Source organism: Eleginops maclovinus, chromosome 1 (genome assembly GCF_036324505.1).
Source record: "Eleginops maclovinus isolate JMC-PN-2008 ecotype Puerto Natales chromosome 1, JC_Emac_rtc_rv5, whole genome shotgun sequence".
NCBI lineage: Eukaryota > Metazoa > Chordata > Actinopteri > Perciformes > Eleginopidae > Eleginops > Eleginops maclovinus.
In genome coordinates, this window is record NC_086349.1 from 6,621,973 (window position 1) to 6,643,653 (window position 21,681).

Here is a 21,681-nt window from a genome sequence, read left to right on the forward strand (position 1 = left end):
CTCATTTCTTCTGAAAGGTTTGTGATGCAGTTTTCTTTTAAAGACATCAGATGTCGTTCTGAATGAGGCATTTTTCACAACACTTAAGCGCCTCCGGGAAAAAAAGAACTAAAAGAAAGAAAAGCCTAATTCATTAAATACATAAATGTACAAAATTGTTATTTCACCAGAGTGCTGATTTGCTACATTAAAAAATAAAACCCACAGAGCACACAATACAAGGCTGACAAACAACAAAAGACAAGGAGCGAGAGCAGATAATGATGCTCTGCGGTGATTGGTTGTGATCGGCTGTACAATGATCAATGCCGGCTTGAAAGGAGGCAACGCTGATGGTTTATGACATAGGGAACAACTGCCAACAGTATGAAAATGAAATCAATAAGTCAACTGCGGTGCAGGGAGAGAGAAATGCAGGAGGCGGCCGCGAAAAAAAGAAGATAGGGGTTTAGAAAAAGGAAAACAGATAGGAGAAGACAGAATAACACAAGAGAGACAAAGAGTGGAGTTAACCAGAAAAAAGAAAAAAGACAGTTGCAGACAGAAGTAAAAGCTAGATGAAAGGCGTTGGTTTAAAGGAAGCAGAGGCAGAAAAACAAAATTGACAGATGAAGGAAGATTCATTAAAGATGGATACAAAGGAGAACCGTTTTTTACAGCAAACACAAACAGATAAACCAACTGATAAAACTTTTTCAAAAAACTCTAGGAGCCGATTTAAGCGTAGTTGGGCATGTTTGTTACGTACTGTAAAAAAGGGTAAGGTTAACATATTTCCATACAGACTAGACTTCCTTATTAAAGATCAGGAAAACCAAATCCTTGTACAGATACCATAGAAATAAAGTATTTATAGGAGATTTTTTTACAAAGTACTGAATAAAGTATTTTAGCTTTAAGGTAAAACTGCCTAGTTTCTTGACTTGATGTTTAAACCTTGGACTCACTCGCCTTTTCAGCATCTCCAGGGCCAGTTAGGAGCCAGTGTCTGATTGTGAAACAGTTCTTCGAGTTTCCACCGCAGCAATGCTGGCTCTAACTAGAACGCAACTGATTTTCAGTGGAGAAAGGGTATTGGTGGTGTATATGTATGTGTTCTTATGCCGTGTGTGTGTGTGTCTGTGTGTGTGTGTTTAAACAGATATTAATGAGCTCCCAACGGATTGATGAAGTCCTAGTAGCAACAAAATCAATCTTAAGCTTCTATATTATTTTAAGCCAGCTCAACCTACTTTCTAGCTCATACATGTCCTGTCAAAGGGTTCAAATTATTAAAGGTAAGGACTAAACCATATGACATTGATGGTCCATTGCGTTTAAAAGTCAACACGCTGCCAATATATGACGTGCATCATGACGTTTGTCAGCTCCTTATGACCATCAAAGCTCCATACGAGCAGAAACATCATTCATACATTGGTGACGTCATCTGTCATAAATGTACTACATCTTCTGACCTTCATGGATTAGTTTTAACTTCAGGAATATAATAGAAAATAAAACTTTTGGTGATTCGACCTTCATCACTGCGCCACACAACTTACTGCTGTGTTCTGTCAACTTTGGTTCAACACTGTGAGCTGGGGTGGAATAAAAACGTTAAAGGATAGCTTGTTTCTTTTCTTGTCTGTAGGCAGTCACAGCTAATGAGGCACAAACAGACCTTCAACTGAGAGCAGAACAGAAACAAGAATCTGACAAAATTATCCCCCAAAAGAACACTACATTTTAAAACGAAATCTTTGCAAAACAAAATTTGTTAAGAATTTTGATATTTTATGTCTGTTCATTCCCGTTTTTTCAGTGAAGTCACAATGGTTAAAGCACCCTGACTCACAAATAGAATGTCAAAGGATTAAAAATCTGCTCCATGGTACATCAACTTTGTAGAAAAGTTTGGCACTTTGAAAGAGGATACAAAAACACTACAACACTTTAGCCCCAATTAGAGCAATATACACTCATTTGAAAGCTTGGTGGAAACTTCAAAGCCTAAGATTGTCTTTTCTTTTTTTTCTGTCTCAACAAATATAAAAATTGAAACTCTGTTCCTTAATTAGGCCTAACTTAAAGAAGCTGCAAGAAACTTTGTAATGTTTATTCACGCATAGCAACAAGGTGAATGTGGAGTTTGACTACTTGTATGCTTCACACATTTTGTGTCAAAAATTGAGGTGCTCATACCTAAGTGAAAGTATGTGATAGTGTGTGTGTGTGTGTGTGTGTGTGTGTGTGTGTGTGTGTGTGTGTGTGTGTGTGTGTGTGTGTGTGTGTGTGTGTGTGGTCAGTTGTAGGTCCAGCAAGCAGCACTCATTCTTCTTCATTAGTGTTGACTGCTGAGGGGCCTGCTATCTCTTTCTAACCCTTCCTCTATAACTGCTTACCATCTCCCAATGCTCACCACTTTCTCCCCCAATAATCCAATTATTGACGTGAGCCTCATGCCTGGTACACCCTTCCCTCTTCTCCCCATTGTGCATCTTTCAAAATCGTTCTCCTCCATTTTCTCTCTAAACCAAAGCTCCCACCCCATCTCCCATTGTCTGCCTCGACCTCTGTTCTTCAGTGTCCAACTCCTTCTCTTCAGGATTTCCCCAAACTACTTGCTGCCCTCCTATTTTCTCCCCTTCCTTCTTCAACTGTTTATTGTTTTCCAACCAAGCAAAACATTTTTTTTTCTCTATATTCATTCTTCCATGCTTTTGTTCTGCACTTTTCCAGTTTATTTTTTTATAATGTCTCTCCAAGCGTAGCAAAATCAGCATCAAGATCCCAGGCATGGCGCCGTCGCGTTGAAGCAAATATGTAGTGGCCAAACTGTGGTACAACACATGCCGTGATTTGGGCCCGAAAATACTTTTCCCAAGGACTAACATTGCTAAAAGGAGATCTGTCCAACAAACCTTTTGTTACCCCTACCTAAATTATTAGGGTCTAAATAAAGATATTATGCCCTAAAAGCCGAATCGAGAGTTGTTTTACCTCTCCTTTATGTGACTGATCTGAGACCGGCAGATTGAAGGCGGGGCCTAAGGAAAGTCAAATGCAAATGCTTTATAGTCAGTCCATTTTTGGGTTCATGCTTTACTGAGCAATGCTTTATCCAGTTTTCTTTATAAATCCATAATCAGTGCTTATCACAGTGTTCATCTCTCTCTTTCATTTATCCTGCCTATTGAGGAAGGCTGCTCCATTATTTGTTTCACTTAAACTGATATCAAGCTACTCTATGTTAACGTTTAGCCTTCACTCTACACCTAATCTTTTCTTGTTCACTGTGCTTTCTCATCATGCCTGAGCACTCCCCTCCTTTTCTTCCTTTCCATTCATCTGTTTTTATGTTCAGTGTTCTTCAAGGCCTCTCCATTTATTTATCACTGGCCTTTCACATTTTCTCAACAGTTTCTTGGTTTATCTACATCATGTTTTTTTTTTTTTGTTCGTCAAAGCCTTCTCTTTGTATTTTCATCTCTTTGTTGTCTATCTGTCGGCAGAGTAGCTGAGCTGCTGTGATCTCTGTACCAGCATGACTCCTGTTCAATCAACAATAAAACTGAAGGTAAAAGGAAAAAAAATCAATATAAGGTTTTATACCGCTGTGATTCACTGGCTTTGTGAAAGTCTGTTTTGCATTCAGATGGGCCGCAGATACAGATTTATTATCAGTGTATCAGTATTGTCCATAGGGTTTTCTTTTGAGAATGGACTTATCAAAACTTGGTGAAACTATTTTCTCTTTCCCCTTATCTTCTGGTGTGCTGTCCACAGGGAATCAGACTTGCACACTAAGCGTGCCTCAGAAACAGAACAGACTCCTGCACAATAGTCTTACTCTCACTTAATCCTCTTGGTCTCTGATGGGACGAAAGGCTTTGTTGTTATGCCTCTATTGAGACCTACCATTTTGAATTACATCAGTCTTTTAAAAAATGTACATTGTCCCTCTACGGGGCTGTAGAAAGCTTGCCTGCATTGACTACAAAACGTCCCTCCACAACCCCAATTACATAAATAGGAACAACTTAACTTTGCATACATTTCTTAGTATATTGCAATGTTGTCAATCGATACCTCCTTTGGTGTAAAGAAAATCCAGTTAAATCAAGACATCTCTACACCAGGGGTTTAATGACCCCTAACTTAAAGCCCAGTTCAAACGAAAAGTAGACATTTTCAAACACTCATCTGAAAAATGCCAATATCCATCAAATAGACAAGCATATGTATCATTTCTATAGCAACGATCACTGTACTTCTAACTTTCTTGGTGAGAAACAGTGAAAATAATAAACAAAATGATGGCCAAATCGGGGCAGTCCAACCATTGTGCAATGTGACCAAAGACACTTGGTTTGTTGATCACATTTCATAGCCTTGTTTCAAACAAACATGGCTTTTCCTCAAACTCTTTGAGGAGAGAGTCCTCTCTTACCTATGTCAAGAGCACTGCTCTTTGAACGGATATCAATTTGTTACTTATGTACCAAAACCAACCACTGGTGACTTAAGCAGTTTGATGGTGTTGCCTGCGACTCAGACACTTTTTAAGTTCAGCTGAAACATATCAACGTTCTAAAGGCTCCAATCGTTGATCTGAACTTGACTTTAGTTGTATACTATGTTTCCGGTTCTGTTTTGTGGGTGACTTTCTGAACCTAAATGTTGACACTGCCTAAAGATCGCACTAAAGAACTTAGGTTCCAGGAACTCTCAGCAAAACAAATACAACGGCTGGTTTGCAACAAAGGCAAGCAAGGAAATTACTAACACAGGACATGTGATTTTTATCAAGCACTGCGTGGAATTGTGATAATACCAGTGTTAATTTTGGCAGCTATTTTAGATTTAGTCTTAGTCTTTAGAAGAAAATGCTTAAGAGTTTTAGTCACCTTTTAGTCCATTTGATCCTTCATAGTTTTAGTCTAGTTTTAGTGGACGACAACTCAAACATTTTAGTCCAGTTTTAGTCAATGAAAAATCATTACATTTTAGTCAACTTTTAGTCAAAATGTTTTCTCTCTTTAAACTAATTCATTTAGGCAAATACAGGTATCTGAAATTGGAATCAAGGTGACGGTATCAAGTGTTGAAATTCGTAAAGCAACATTTCACTCTCTTAACACTTTGTGTAATATCTGGATTCCTTTCCTTATTTAGTTGGACATCTCTAGCCTAGACTCTCACATTGATGCAATGCTGCTGTGCTGTCCTTGCTGATCCGCTAAGGTGCATACTATCTATGTATACTAATATCATAATATTATCATTAAATATAGTATATCAATAATATCAACTTCAGATTTTGAGATTCAAATGATGTTATAACACAATACAACTAGCCTATTATATATGCCTACCTGGCCTTAGAGATAAGAAACCATACACAAATATCTTCCAAAGAAATTGCTGTGTAATCTTAAAAAAACAACTAACTGCAGTGTGACTAGATAGTTATTGCAATGCAAGCCCAGCCAACATTAGCCTGGAAGCAGGGCTCATTCCTTTGCTACCGCAATCTGATAACTTTTTTTGCAAGAAAGGCTAAGCCAACCTGGCTAGCGAATTGATATTCTCAGCTAGCATTAAGACTTATCATATATCGTTAACGTTGTGCGGTGTGTTTTCCTATCATAAATAGAGTGTGTAGATTACTAGTTTCACTACATTTTCCAATGTCGTTGGGCATTGGCATTTTAATTGTTCCGAGTATACTAGAAGTAATTGGAACAATTCCACAAACTGCTACATGGAACAAATTATTGCACGAAAATCAGTTCTGCAGCAGAGTTTTAAAGTGTATTTAACATTATGGTAAGGCCCCAGTCTACTGTTCTTTTTTGCTTTCACTTTTCTCGATCCTCTTACTGCGAATGGGGTCACTTCTATTAATTTAACGATACAGACATTTAAAAGTGGGATGTGATTCATGTGCAAATTATACAACTCCATCTTAACACAGCACTTAATAAATCTGTAAAGTGGCCTCTGATGGACAGAGGACATGACATGTCATCAGTCAAACCTCCTCCGCTGTTTCAACTAAACCTGGATGTCAAGACTGTCAGCGAGTGAAAAGTCGAACATCTTAAATTATAAGCTAAGCAGAAGAAAGGGGAATTAAAGGTGTAATTGAATGCCTCTCAGGAGGAGAAGGACAGTCAATCTTAATGCACTGGGTAATTTTTGGGTGAATGTCTTACAGTATGATGGCTGACAAATCTGACATCTAATCAGCAAGACCTCCTACTGTCCCTCACATTGGCTGTCAGGGATCAAGGACTTCAACTACTTCGACAGCTAACAAAACCCATAGGAAAGGCAAATTACAAAACAACAGGTCCTATTTAGTAAGAATCTACAGATTGCACACATGGGCTGAGCATATCTATCTCATTTATTGTCCTCATTTATTGTTGTGCATAGAGCAAGAAAAATAATTTTCAGCCTTATTTTCTCTTGATATTCCTTATTTTTGTTGTATGTCTGCTAGTCAACTGTTATTCACGACTGTTTTGGCGGTTGGGTGCATTCTTATAGATAGATAACATTTCTATTATATAGACCACAGTAAACTGCACATGCAGAACAGCCACCCTTAACTTTACTCATGTAACAGGCTACACACATATTTAAATTTTTCGCATATGATTAAATCTGTGACTTGAAAACATCAGATGTCCTACCTATTCAGTAAAGTAATGGTGTGCATTCTTATATTTTTCAAATAAAATAAAAGCAATTTTCCTGCCTGGCTGTTAAAAGCTCAGTCAACTGTAGAGTTGATCACAATGGATGGCACCAGAGGAACGGGTGGTTTAAGAGTACTTTAGCCAACGTTGCAAGCATTTTGCAGCAAATGAGCAACAAAAGCAAGGCATTTCACACTCTTCCAGAAGTTCTGGGGTAATAAACTGTCACCAAAGCACTAAAACAGTGCAGGGGAAAAGTAATTTGGACGTCCCTCATTTGTTTCTATATGGCCATTATGCATGAGATCAATACCAATCACTCTTTAAACACGATGTTTCCAAATCTCCTTTTCAATCGCTCGGCTGCTCTTCGGCACTCTATAACGTTTTTTTTCTCTTGGATTCACTCTTTTCCATCTATTCCTCCAGTCTGACAGGCAGCTTTAAATTTTAGCCGTAACTCCCTCGGTATTAGACCCAAAGTCTTGTATGTCTGTACTCCACAGCAGGGCTCCAGACCTCAACGTGTGGGTGTGCTTCAGTAGTTGGCATTGCTGGAGGGGAAAATAACGGCGTTTAAAGTTTTCTGAGGTCTCAACTTGCGGTCGGTCAGATCCCGACCTCACTGTACTGTAGCTCCTGTGACACCCTCATCTCTCTATGTTTCTTCCAAATCTTTTTACTCCCTGTATATCCTTCAGCTTTTCTTCTTTTCCACTCCTTTCTGGTATTTTCTCACCTTTTTCAATTGTTTTTTTTGTATCTCTTTGCCACTTTCTCTCCTTGTGAGCCAAGCCTCTGACATTGATCAGCATCAGAGCAGGCCTCTTTCTGAGACTGGCTCTAAATGACTTTAGAATCCCACCATGCACATAGACAGTGCTTGCATGATTGTGTGGCATATGTATTCCCATCCGAAATTGCAGACAAATAACTAGAAAATCCTGCCGTGAATCTGGGCAGAGCTACATGTAGTAGTGCCAACGTCAGACCCAGACTTCCCGGAGGATAATGACTGGAGCTCGTCTGCTCGGTCTCTGTGGGATCCTCCCCTCATTTGCCATCAAACACGCACGCATGTACACAAGCACACACAAAGATGGTGCTGTAACCCAGTGGGAAGACATCTGTGATTTGCCGGCCTGTGCACTTACCCGCTGAGGCACTGATCAAAACACATCACAGTCGCTTCTGTTAGGCTGGAATTTCAAAACAAAAACTGGACCACATTCAGTCCCACTGTAAGCCTGGGGACAACACATCATTGGTTTGCTTTTTCCAACTCTTAGAAAGGATTTAAAGTCCTATATGCAAATAAGAAGTCCTCACTTATCAACTGTCATTATTAAGATGATTCAAACTGAAATGAAAACATTATTTTAAATGCAAACAAATGTATTATCACAGCATCAGTATTTCCCAACAGATTGTTGAAATGTTAATGTTTTTTGGCAGCATTTTTCAGTTACAAATAGACGCATCAACGGAAAACAAACTTGTAAGGTTGGAATCTGCAATAGAATTTAATTATAATTAGCATTAAATGACTTCAAAAAAAGTCAAAAGCCAAGATTTGACATTAAAGTAGAGTATGCTTTACAGTAATATGACAGCTTATATATATATATATATATATATATATGCTCGTTTTCATAAAACTTGATGAAACCGTGAATGGTCCAAGGAAGAACCCTTTACATTGTGGACTCATTCTGCACCATGGGCCGATACGCGCGTAAACTTACCTTCAGATGGCCTTTGCATAGGTCTATGCTCTACAACTACCATTGTAGTTTTCCGAGTGCTAGTTTTAGTAGCAACTGTAAATGTAGCTGAGGAACCATACCTAACGTAAAAACCTTATTTGATAATAATGTCCTAATATTATAAATATATGAAAATCTAAGAAAACCTACATTTTCTTTGATTTCTTGTCCAAAATACATTTACTTAGTACCTTAGGATTAATAAGCATTAATTAACGAATAGTAGCTTTGCATTGATAAGGCTATTTTTTTGTTTAAACATAAGTTCAACATGATGAGTTGATTTACTTAAACCAACAGTGTGCCAGGCCTTTTGGTTCTTTCAGTAAATTCAAGGCTTACTCTGTATCTACTCCCCTAGAAAAGCAAAACCAAGTCATCAGTGATAACCGAACTGTGACAGCTTCTAAAGACACATAACGGAGGAAAAACTTTTTAAACTTTGTAATTGACGTTCAAATTGGGTGAAAGTCAGGCAGACGCCTGAGGGGCTAATCAGGAAGAAAGACATTGATGTGTAGGTTAAAGCAGAATGCATGTTTCAAGCCATATACACACACACACACACACACACACACACACACACACACACACACACACACACACACACACACACACACACACACACACACACACACACACACACACACACACACACACACACACACACACACACACACACTGTATGATCTGCATACAGTCTTTAAAGACAGTCTTCAAAGACTCTTCCCTTCACTCCTCGTTATCTCACACCAGCTAATATAATGAAGCAAAACGCATGCACGCACGCACGCACGCAATATCAATCCTTTTAAGCACATTTGACTCATAGCTTCACAGTAGTTGTGCGTATACAAAAGTGAGTTTATATGAATTTTACAGAAGACAGAAACAAAGCTATACATGGCATTAAAAGTTCACACATATACACGCAGCAAAACACACCAGCATAAGAGCAGAGGAATCAAGTTGCAGCGAGCTGATTATCACATGCTGTATTAGTTTATGCCAGGGGAAGCCTCAATGCGCCTGAGCAATGTAGGGAAGATGTGAGTAACACGCTGTCAAGGTGCGGGGTGAGCACCTACACCTTCAGATGCCTGTACTGTACTAACTTTTCGAAGGGCAAGCTTCCAGTTCTCTCTCCTGCAACTTCCCCCCCCTCCACTTCCTCATTTTCTCCCCAACTTTCTGTGCATTTGTAACTTAAAGCTGCTGCACACGCTTGAGGAGAGAAACCTTGTCTTCTCTTGAATAATAAAACAGTAGAGCCAATTGAGGAATGCTGAGAGCTAAAGTACAAAGGACGGATTTTACAGAGTGCATGCATAAGCAGTGGTTCTTAACTGTGTTTCAGTATGGGTGAAAACTGCAAAAAAAGTGACAAAGAAAGGAGGGGGGATGTCATTGACTCACTGAATAAATAGTTAACAACTTGATTTTACTTTGAAACAGCCCTAACTGTAAGATGAATACTTTTACTATCAGAAAACAGCTAAATCAATTTATTCGTTTTTGAATTCTGTGCCTCTACTGTGTCATGCTTTAATGTTCAAAAAGGTCTTTATGTTTCTTATACTGCCTGTGTTGCAGCACCTCTTTTCACCCTCTGTCTGAACAGAGCCCAGTCTGCTCTGATTGGTTAGCTGGCCGGCTCTGTTGTGATTGGTCATCTGCTTAGAGACGGAACTTTGGAATTTTCTGCCTTTGCAGACCATTTATAAAAACCTATATAACACAATGTTGTTAATGTTTTTATCATTTGACTAAATTATCAAATCTTAGACTGTGATCTTAATGTTTTAAGCAACAAAGTTGCAAAAGGAACATTGCCAGGATCAGACCATTCTATTTTAGAATGCTGCTGAAATGGCTTTACATGCTTTTTTTAACAAGTCGCTTGGACTACTGCAATTCTCTTTTTACTGGTCCCCCTAAAAAATCTGTAAAGGAATTGCAATTAATTCAGAATGCTGCAGCCAGAATTTTAACAAACACTAAAAAGAGCGATCACATTTCCCCTGTGCTGGCATCACTGCACTGCTTGCCGATGTTTTCAGAATAGATTTTAACAAGGCTTTACATAAACTGGCCCCTACGTACATCAGTGACTGCCTTTGATTTTACAAACCTACAAGGACATTCAGATCCTCCAATGTCTTTCTTTTAGAACTACTAAGAGTACTTCACAAGAAATCTGTCAATCTCCCATTGAATCTTAGAACAGCAAACTCGATTGGCATTTTTAAAAGTAAATTAAAAACCCATCTTTTTAATTTGGCTTTTTCAAAATAATAATACAACAAAAAAAAAATATATATATATATATATAGCCTATATATAATATGTCGTCCTCTTTTTTATGATTAGAGACTGGGTTAAAAGGAGGAGTTTTACCTTAAAGAAAATCTAAGAGTGGATTTGTAATGATGAGTCTACAGTAAGTAATGCTGCGTCTGACTTTACGACCCTATCTGTTTTACTTGAAATCATGTACTACTATAAGGATTTGTTTTCAATTCTGGCAATGTTAATGCAATTTGTTGCAGTCATATTCAACAAATATCCAAGATGTCATTAATCTTGTGTGGGAAAATGTCTACTTGTACTGCTTGTTAGACCAAAAACTTGATAAAATTAGACCCAAAAGGCTGATAGCTGCAGTGACAAGCTGAACTGCGACTGAGGACTGATGCCATCCCAGAAACCTAGACTGTGTTTGAAAAAGGTGTCATTTTCAGCATTGGAAGGAAAACAAGTTTTGTAGCACTGGAGGATTGCATTTCATACTTTTACATCAGTCATTCACTTGGAAAGTTCTTTCTAATGACAAGACTTTTCTCCATGTAAAAAACCTAAAGTGACAGCACTCAAAATCCTTTCAATTTGATTTTTTTGGATCCTTAACTCCCCCAGAATAAGTTTGACAACTTGAGAAAAAAAAAGGAGTTTCTTTCTTTTACATCAGACACAGTGCAGCCCTGAAAATAACACTGTGTCTGTCGATGGAAAACTTCAAAAGCCACCACTCTGATGGGATTGTTATGTAGCAAACTTTCTACAAGTAAAGTACAATATGATATTGTTTTTACATAACTATTATCTTTAGTGGAAGGTTGCAAAAGATATGACTATATATGGGAGTAAGTACAATTTGTGATGATACTTTTGTTTTATTAACCCTTTGGATTTTCCCTGACATTCCACACTCACCTTCTTTGCTGCATTGATACACTGCATATATTGTTTGGCCAGGTCTGAACACCTTAGGGTCTGGTCTCCATTATCCCTGTAGCAGGATAAAATCTGAGCCTGCAGGCCAGAACACACCGGGTTCATATTGCGAGACCTGCAGAAAACACAGAGGTAAACAAAGATGGAATAAGTGACATTAGTAACATTTGAATTACTATTTTAAATAATAACAACTCCAAAGAGCATAATGACAAACGAAAATCCAGGATGATAGTGCTTGAAGGCCTTACTAGCTACAGTTATTATTATAAAGTAGTTCTCGAACAAAAACAAACAAATTACAAAATAAACTTAAAACACATCCTCTATGCTTCTGTTTTAAATTTCTGTCCTTAAAAGAGAGCAACAACACTCCTCTCCAAGCTGTCTTTTTTAAACTTTAATTTGTTTGGCTTTGTTCAATATGCAGAGGCAGGTTGTTTGAATATTGAGACAAATGCACAGATTGTTTAAATGTACTGTATATTACTTAGACTTGGATTTTCTGTTGGTATTTATAAGATGTAAGAAATACTTAAAATAAATAATGATGAACCCTAACACTATACTGTAAGAGCAGAAAGACACAGTTAGAGATCAACTCGGGAACATTTTGAAGGGCATATATGTTGATATTTTTCTTAGGATTTGGTAGGAAATGATTTGCCACTTTTTTCAAAAAGTAACCTGAACCTTCTAGCTGATAAAAATAAAAGCAGCCTTAAACCTGCATTATTTCTAATGAGCAGCAGGGGCCAAACTTCTGTGGGTGAATTAGAGGTCAATTTTATAGAAGTCGTGGAGAAAATGATCCGACTTCTCACTTCATTCGTTACATCAGCAAACATTTTCTTCTGGTCTTACTTGATACGGCATGATGTTCATTAAGACCATGACTGTGCATTTTAGTGTAAACTACACGACAAAGCAGGGTATGATTTAGCACGTGGCTATTTGATGATTGAAAATCGCTATCTTGGTGTTGACAGGATCGGATTGAGTTTGGTTGTACTTCACCATCTTGTCATAGTGACTACATTCTTAGACACAGTGTATACGTTTTTATGATGACATTAAATACTAATTCAAAGTTGGAGATGTTTTTTTCTTCTCTACATGTGAGAAAACACATTTACTAACACAGAAATGGTAACAATGTCTGACTTAAAAAATCTGCATTACTGGTACAGTTTGCTTTGTCCAACTTCATGAAAAAAATAAAAACTATTAAAAAGAGAAAAACATGCAAAAGAAACAAGTCTGATTAAAAGAGGCAAGCCAAAGAAGAAAAACAATTAGCAACCTCAACCACTGACACCTTTTTTACAACCTCTGGCGTGTGTGGTGCGTGGTTCATTGCAAATCATGCAATTAGGCCTAAATCACATTTAATTGAGTGGGTAACATTGTTCTGATCAAATACAGCAGAAAAGCGTGCCTTGAGAGACAGAATCAGCCGTGCTTAATTTGATATGCGGGCTGTATTATAATTGGTCTTTGACTGTCTATCTTTGTGATTGTTAACTATGACAGGCCTGCTGCCTGGGTGCCTCGCTGTAATGGATTCTTACTGATTGAAGCAGAGACAAGCGGGTTATATTCGCCCACGAAAGACGCACGCACAAATGTACACACCTACACACAATTTGTAGTACACCGTAAACATGAAAGCACCACAAACTTGTGCATACCTCCCCACGTGCCGACTTCTCTGTGCAGTTCCCCCTGCGTTTCTCAGTAAGGAGCATTTAACACTAGTTTAATTGAAAGCCAAATTAAAGGGTCTTTATGGCTTTGAATCATAAAGAAGCGCTGACCCCCACGTTTCAATTACAGCATATCCATATCCACACAGGCACTCACGGACATTTTATCATCAGTGACAGTACCGTGAATGAAACGACTGAGTTTATCTGAGCATGGGTGATAGAGGTTAAAGAGAAAAAGGAACAGAAAAAACATATAAAGGAAGTAAGATAAAACGATGAAAGGGAAGGAATAATGCAGTCTGTGGTATTTTTCTCACAAGGCCCATTTCCAAATGATGACAGCCTATCAGATTACTCACCCCCCTCATACAACCTCTGATGGTTTATCTTATTAAACTGTCTTTTTCCACATTTTGTCCCCGTCTTCCCTCCAACTCCTTTCTTACTTCTCCCTCCCTCGTCCCCCCTCCTTTTTTCTCATCACATTAACAACATAGAGAGGACGACACCAAAGTGCGCCATCTTTATCTCTCTCGCCGTTTGAGGCCACTGAAGATAAGGAACTTTCCTTTAATTTGAAATAAATGGCCTTCATCAGGGAAAGCCAAAGTCTCCTGATAGCGCTGTGTCGGTTTATTAAAGGCGCGTGGAGCAGAAAATTGGCTCTGTCGCAGCGAAAGCTAAAGCCCCGTCCACATGCCACACCAAATTGAAGGTGAGGTCTTAAATCAACAATATTAACTGAGCCGCTTACAAAAATAAATAAATAAAAGGGAGTGAGAGAGAGGGGTGGCTTTGGTTTTTCAGCCTGAACGAGGTATAGCAGCATCCCTGACAGCGCTTCAAGCGATGTATTTTTTCTTGAAGTAAATGTGCGTATGTGCTACGAAAGCACTTTTTGTGAGTGGGAGCAGTCATTTTTTGGGAGAGTTCTCCACGCATCTGTGAGCGGTAAATATGACAAAACATAAACAGCAAGATTAGTTGCTTAATTAATGGTGCTGCCCATTATTTTTAATCTCCGGCAGCGAAGGCGGAGGCAGTTGGAACACAGAGGCCTCAGACTTCTGGACCACGCAAACCAGCTTACCGAGACAAAGAGAAATGAAAGGGGGAGAAATTTGAAAATGGAAAAGACACAAAACACAGCACCAACTACAAAAGCCTCTGGCAAAGCTACGAGACTGATAAGAAAGATGCTTTTTATCGCCTCTAAACCATGCATCTCTAAGAGTAAGTGATGTTTTTTCTGTGTGTTTTCCTTACTGGCTGTGGCTATGCATATGAGGCATTGTTTGTCCACCATTTTATTTTTATCCTGTCAACTACAAAGTATTGGTATCTGTACTGTGTTCGAGGCAGCTAATTAGAAAAGTGTGTTAACATCTCAAAGGAAGTAGCGCCTAAGGAAAATTAAGAAAATCCAATATTGTAATTGACTTAAGGGCTACAATGCCGACAAAGTTTATTATTTATATGTTCTAAAGTGTTTTATTTAATTTTGTTTGTCTCTGGCTGTGTATTTCAATGCCAAAAACTAAAACACTTGCATCTTTAAATGTCTGTTTTAACTTTAGACATTGGAAAAAATAATGCCACTTAAAACAGAAAAGAGTTAAAGCTTTAAAACTATACACAAACCGCAAAGGATAAAGCCATTGTAGTACCCTTTCAATCACTTATAGACACTAGTGCGCTTTGCACTCTCAAACAAACAGCATAAGCATATATAATCCTAACCCTAAAACTATCAGATTGAGCTGTTAGAGGACCACTGTAGAACCGGATATTTATTCGGGCAATGGGTCGATAGCTGAAGTCATAATTAGGTCGGACCTACTTTTGTAAGAGAAATGCTATAATCTGATTCAATCACATTTTTTTGCGAAGAGGAATCCATGGTGGTTCTGTTGAGCGTAGTTGGTTTTATGATTAAAGGTTATTGAATCCTTCAGGAGTGAGGTTTGAGTTTGCTATTCCAACAACACAACATACAGCCCATAGAAATGTTCTGTCTTTTTATTACCAGGGTAATAAGAGCCCGACAAAACATCCAGGTTGTGGGTCCAGTAAAAAAGAGGGTGGTTGGTATGGGCCATCACTTAGTCTTACATCTTCAATTTTTCACAAAAAGTGCTGCAAGAACTGTTTTAATATCACATACTACACATTTTATAGGGTCAGGCATCTATATTGCCTATCATTAAACCATGGCATTTTGTCTGGTAGTTCTCGTATCCCTAAACAACTTGAGCCTACACTGTCAGGATTATAATCATGTTTGATATTCTGTTTAAAACTCTGCTCTAGTTTCCAACTATAACTCTTGTGAAGTCCTTGTCCCAGCTTTGTTGCCAAGGGCATCGTGGTTGTTGTTGCGAATGCAGTCTTCTCTTGAACAGTCCACAACCAGGGTGTACAGAGATTTTATAGAGAAGGCATATTGGTTACATCTAAGCCACAGGTGGCTTTACTTAAAAATTGGCCAGATGGAAATACAACTCCATTAAATGATCCAAGATCAACAGAGAAAGACAATATCCAACATTTTGGGTAATACACAGAGAAACAGTACGTGGTTCCTGATTCTAAGATGAAAAGATAGATACCAACGTCATGTCTTTAAATGATTCAAAATATCAAGGTGGCCTAAATGATGTACATGACTAGATATGTAGACCCCACACATTGCTAGGGCCCAACATTGGTACAGGCCAAGGCCCTAGAAAAAGATGGCTCTTCTGATTGTCGGGTGTGCTGAATCAGGGATCATCTCAAAACTCCTTTAGTCTAAACCTTACTTTAGTTTGAAATAAATAAAACGTAGCCTGGTTCTGCTTATTGTTAGAAATAGAACATGTTTTAAAGCTTCCCAATAGGGTTGAAATTGTGCTACTTAATTATTTCTATATGATTACTTACTTTTATAATGCTGCTACCTCTCTTTTCTACCTTATCGGATTTGTATTTCATTAAAGTGTGCTTTCCTCTTTTGTATTGCTAGTCTACACTTTTATGTTATCTTTATCTGCACTGTCTCTTTGCTTTTTGGACATTTTCCCCACTGTGGGACGAACAAAGGATTTCAGAATTTCTGAAATATTTAGCATTTTTTGAGAAGTGGAAATAATTTCCTTAAGATTGGATAGCTCCTATTAAAAAAATAGTTGAATCCCTGGTGTATAGAGACAGAAAAGAGGAAGAACTCTCACTGCCCCAAAAGAACCTTGATGCTCTGAAGCGCGAACGAGAAATGGATAAGTAAACAGGTCCACCCTTATCTATCCAGGCAGGAAATGGCATTTGACATGTTCAGAGAGCCAGAATTCCTGAACAGGCCGTTTTACCATTAACCAATTGATTAAAATACTGGTGTTGTGGTGAAGTGAAAAGAAAAACCGAGATGATAAAAAGGACTAAAGAGGGCAGGAGAGGTGAAGAGGAAAACAGCAAAAGAGACAGAGAGGCCTCTTATCTCTTGCTTGTAGCTTGTATGCACCTGCACCCTGACAGCTTTTCAATTGGCTGAGGGCACACATCCTCTTCTCCTCATCTTGTATCTCCAAACCTCTTCAGTCCTCCTCCTCCATCTATCCATTTGTATCCCAACCAGGAAGACAGGGTCCTCTATAGTACTCACACTACACTTGTCTCGAGCCTTTAAGCAGAGGTAAAGTGCTTCATTTCAGTAAAGCTCCTTACTTTTGCTAATCTTTTGTAAATACTATTTTAAATAGTATTTTTCTTTTAAATTGTTTTAGGTGCATCTACAAAATGGTCATAGCTTATACTAAATAGAAAACATTTTAAGTATTTTTTAAATGTTTTTTTAAGAGTTTGTTTTTTTGTTTTTTTTGCTGCTCAGAAATGTTGACCCCTATGTAACAGCTTTAATTTTGGTAACTTTACTTTCTACTATTTCATATAAAATGTGATTGTAAAAGCTTGGCACGTCAGATTCATGAAATTACTATAATTTTCAGTCATTTTATGTCCCAAATGATTTGCACTAACATGATGAATACCTTTTAATGAGCAATCCTGACCGTTTTAAATTAAAGAAAGGCCTTAGTGGCATAACTGTTTTTTTCCTTTTCCTTCCTAATCAAGCTGCTTTATAACTGTTCTGTCGGAAGTTCACTGGCATGAAACGTACACTTTTAAGATACATCGAAATCAGATTTAATTGTGCTGCCATTTTTTTTGTTGCCTCTTAAAGCACAAAGAAATAGCGTAGTAGTCTTCCTTTTTAACTTGGACTATGGACTTAGATTGTCAATGTTTCCAGCCTTATCGCTGAGTGATCTCCATAGGCTGGTATCATCTGACAAAAGCTGAAAGGCACAAAGGCAGACTATTAAGTCTAGTTCGTCTACAACTGTAACAGACAGATGGCCTTGTTAAAATTCCTTGGATACTGACATGAGCATTTTGACGCAGGGTTATCCCTCTGGTCTGTCTCCATCTCGCTTTCATTCTAATACGTTCAACTGAAGAGGAAGGTGTCTTGCTTAATTTCACACACTAAATGCATCAAGACTAAAAAATACATTTGTTTTCAGTGTCATTTCATTCACGCTCTATCTGTAATTCTACAGCTAGGTCAAGCTTGTCAATGCTAAATACCTCTGTTAAGTTGTAAGTAATGCAGAGTAGTCTCAATGTTTGCTGCCACAGTTGTCATTGACTCTTAAATTCATCTAACCTCATGCAGAACTTAAGTTAAGAAGTTCTATAGCATGGGAAAAACCAAATATTTATTGACAAATTTGAAGAAATAGAACTATAGGAACGTTATATAGGCTTTTTGTTCAACCTCGGTTGAGTGCTACAGGACAGTGGCCTGGTGCTCTCGGGTCCGCTCAAACCACAGAGAGCTGGCAGCTAAAGCTCCTTTTTTGCTCCAAGGATTTAACTGTGGATTAACGCATCACAAACATAAAGGCACGTATACACACTTACTTAAACATAACACAGAAGGACACAGACTGTGGCCAGGGGAAGGGGGTTTGGAGACATCCACAATGTGAAACTTCACTCAAACGGTTTTGAAGCCAGAGTCTGTAAGAAGTTTGGACAATCTCTGGTTGACAATGTAAGATAATGGAACTTTGTTTTGTTGCTTATGTACAAATGATTCAAAGGGTCTATCAATGTCCAGCCTTTTTGCATCCTAAATTTAATTTATTTAAGAGGATTCCCTTAAGTCTGAAGATAAAAATCGTAAACAATGGGAGCAGTAAGTCAATAAATGTACATCTACTTGGAACACTTGAAGAAGTGTTTCTTCACTGCCCACCTTATTTGGGCTCCTTGTATATAAAAAAATGCACTGTATTCATATTTTTGGCATTGTATCATTAACAATGGCTCAGTACTGTTGAAGTCGACATGTTGTAGCCACTATAGTATAGGTGAAATACAATGTTTATTTCAGACCGAACACACAGACACACTGTTATCCTTTCACCTTAACCACTCATCAAAGAAACACTACTGAATTCCCCGGAGGTAAGAATTAAACTAGATTACAGAATGACAGAGAGCCTAATCCACCCTCTAAAGCCTGTATATAATTGTCCATAAACGTATAATACAGGAAGCTCGCATCATTTTATCTTCTCTGATAAAACGCTTGTGAATTAAGAATAACCTTCTTTCAACTCCACACACACCATTTCCCAACCGGCGGAGGATTATTGGTATTACAGTACGGATCCCTCAGAGGTAAGATCACCTTGTCTTCAGCACAGATCAAAAGAATGTTGGTATTGCTTTAAATCTTTCTGTACTGGGGGTCTGGTATTCCTGAATTGCAGATGACAGCGTTCAAATTAACCTAAAACCCTCTCTTGTTATTGTTAAAACTGAAGTTTAGGGCTTCATTGTGAAGGTGTAGCAGGAATGTTATCAGGAATTGACTGACCATGCTTATTCTGCACCCCTGATGCTACATTATTGAAATATTCCTCATATTTTACTTCCAGTACATCTGCAGGGTACTGTCAGCTACTGGTAACAGGCGTATGTGTTATTTATTGTCATGAATAATTAGTTATTCCCAATTTGGCTTTTGTTTTTTGGATCTTTGGCCATCTTTTCAGTTGGCTATAAAAGTATGGCACTCTCCAAAGTTATTTTCTGAGATCTGGGAACATGGTGGCATTTCTAGAAAAGTCAGATGGGCCAAGAAACTCAAACTGTCAGGCGATGATATGGGTTCTAAAGAGGCTAACAGTTACAGCAGTCTATCTCAACCATTATATTTGTTGATGAAAAAGAGTTCGAGTATCACGTTTTTTTTTCACGTCAAGTTTCCTAAACACTGGAAACATACCAGACGGTTAGGGCACCTGATTTACCAGCTGAGCTGAGTTCAAACATATACTTACGCTTAGGGAAGAATATGAGATCAAGATTCAAAGCTCTCAAGTCTGTATGTAAGCTACCATCAACAGCCGTACGTTTTGGTACATTTTTTACTGATTGACTTAACGTTTTCTTAAAAGTTTGGTTGAACTTATGTACGATCTTCAGACTGTGTGTTTCTTGCCTGTTGTTGCTATGTGACTTGGTGGGTACAACCTTCTTATTTCGTTCGATCTTCAAAGGAGGTTATGTTTTTTTGTTGAGTGGTCGATTATCTGGTTTGTCTTTCAGCAGGACAAAAAAACTGAACAAATTTGGGTGACGGTTGACCATGGGTTGGAGAGAAACTCTTTGGAGGAACCTTTGGTATTTTAGCTTTTGCAGACCATTTACATGCAAAAAAATCTATATAACACAATACAGGACAGCGAAAACCCCAAAAAGTGTAATAGGGCCTCTTTTAATCTAAATCAAGGGAAGGATACACATTATTTGCAAATAATGGAAACAGCCATGTCAGATTTCTGCACGCAAGTCTAGTTTTTCTCATTAGTCACCAGCCAGTTTAAATAACTAACTGAAACATGTTTTTTGTACTGTAGAATTCCTTATTTGTTATTTGTATTTTATTTTCTACTATGTGCAATGACTTGTATTGTATTATGCTGCTGCAATGCAAACATTTTCCAGTCTGGGATTAATAAAGTAATTCTTATCTAATCTAGCTCATTTTCCCCTCATCCATAAGTACTTGCATGACTCGTGTTATTGGCAAGCCCAGTTGCTGGTGTGACACAAAACCTAACATCAGGTCAAGACCTGGGTGTTTTTACAGACTGCAGTGGCAATAATTAGCTTGCTTTTCCCAGGCTGTGGCTCATTACAAGTCCACAGCGAAAAGCAAGGATGGGGAAATAGGGTATTGTTAAATTCAGCTTAATTAAAGCAGCCAATTAAAACACTTATCACATTAGTCAGGTGTGCTGTAGAGAATGTTTGAATTTGACTGAAAAAAACAGCAGATCACAATCTACTTCTGCTTATTATTCTGCTGTGTGCATTCTCAGTTACGTGTGAAAATGTGTGTGTGTGTGTGTGTGTGTGTATTTGTCTCTCTCTCTTACCTCACGTTTGCTTCCGTCTTGGAGGCAGCACTGTGGAATTCCTCCTTGCTCTGTATGTATTTTTCAGAATTCTAAAGGACGACACAGGGAGACATAAACATAATGCATAAGTGGAGCTTTATGTTTTTTGATGTGTTCATTTTTTTTGTTTCAAAACATCATCACAATTAAATTTTGGTTACCAGATTCATGATGTACACTTGTTCGACAAAGACTATTGGACATAAAAGATAGGATCTTGTTTAAAAGTAATTGTATTTTGGAGCAAAGAGTCTTAAAATCACTTCTGTTTTTTTTCTGAATCCTACCCTTTTCGTCTTTCTTTTCAAATCCAATATCCTTTTTTCCTAACCTCATATCCATGGATTTACTCTTGAGAATGTCCCCTATATATGACGAAATAATTTATTTCCTGTACGGCACTCCTCCCAGCTTTCTCTTCCCCTATTCTGTATAGCATTCTCCCTTGTCTTTCAATTTTCCATTTTGCACCTTCCGGGCTTTGAACTTCCAGACTTATGAGTTCAAAGCTGCAACTCTGAATTCCACCTGTGATTTAACCTGACTATTACCTTGACTGTGAGATGAACCACACGGGAGACCCCAGGCCAAAAAAGAAACAAAGCTACAGTATGAAGGAAAAGTTGTGGAGCTGTACTTTCATCCACAGGAAAGCTATGCAAATCCAGCTTCTTCTGGCAAAATTGAAGCTCAGCACTTGCAAGATGCATTACTCATTCATTTTTAAAGAATTGGACAATTCTGACTGTGCAGCTTGCCCGGTGAGCAC

At 38.2% G+C, this 21,681-nt stretch overlaps 1 protein-coding gene across 2 annotated transcripts in view; it reads right to left on the reverse strand.

Moving 5' to 3' along the window:
- The window catches only part of chchd6a (coiled-coil-helix-coiled-coil-helix domain containing 6a), a 61,536-nt gene that overhangs the window by 7,236 nt on the left and 32,619 nt on the right, over window positions 1–21,681 (reverse strand). For both annotated transcript variants that reach the window (XM_063886463.1, XM_063886455.1), the window contains 2 exons: window positions 20,892–20,962; window positions 11,669–11,804 (listed from right to left, as the gene is read on the reverse strand). In XM_063886463.1, the coding sequence (XP_063742533.1) occupies window positions 11,669–11,804; window positions 20,892–20,962 (207 nt within the window). The remainder of the gene's footprint in view (window positions 1–11,668; window positions 11,805–20,891; window positions 20,963–21,681) is intronic.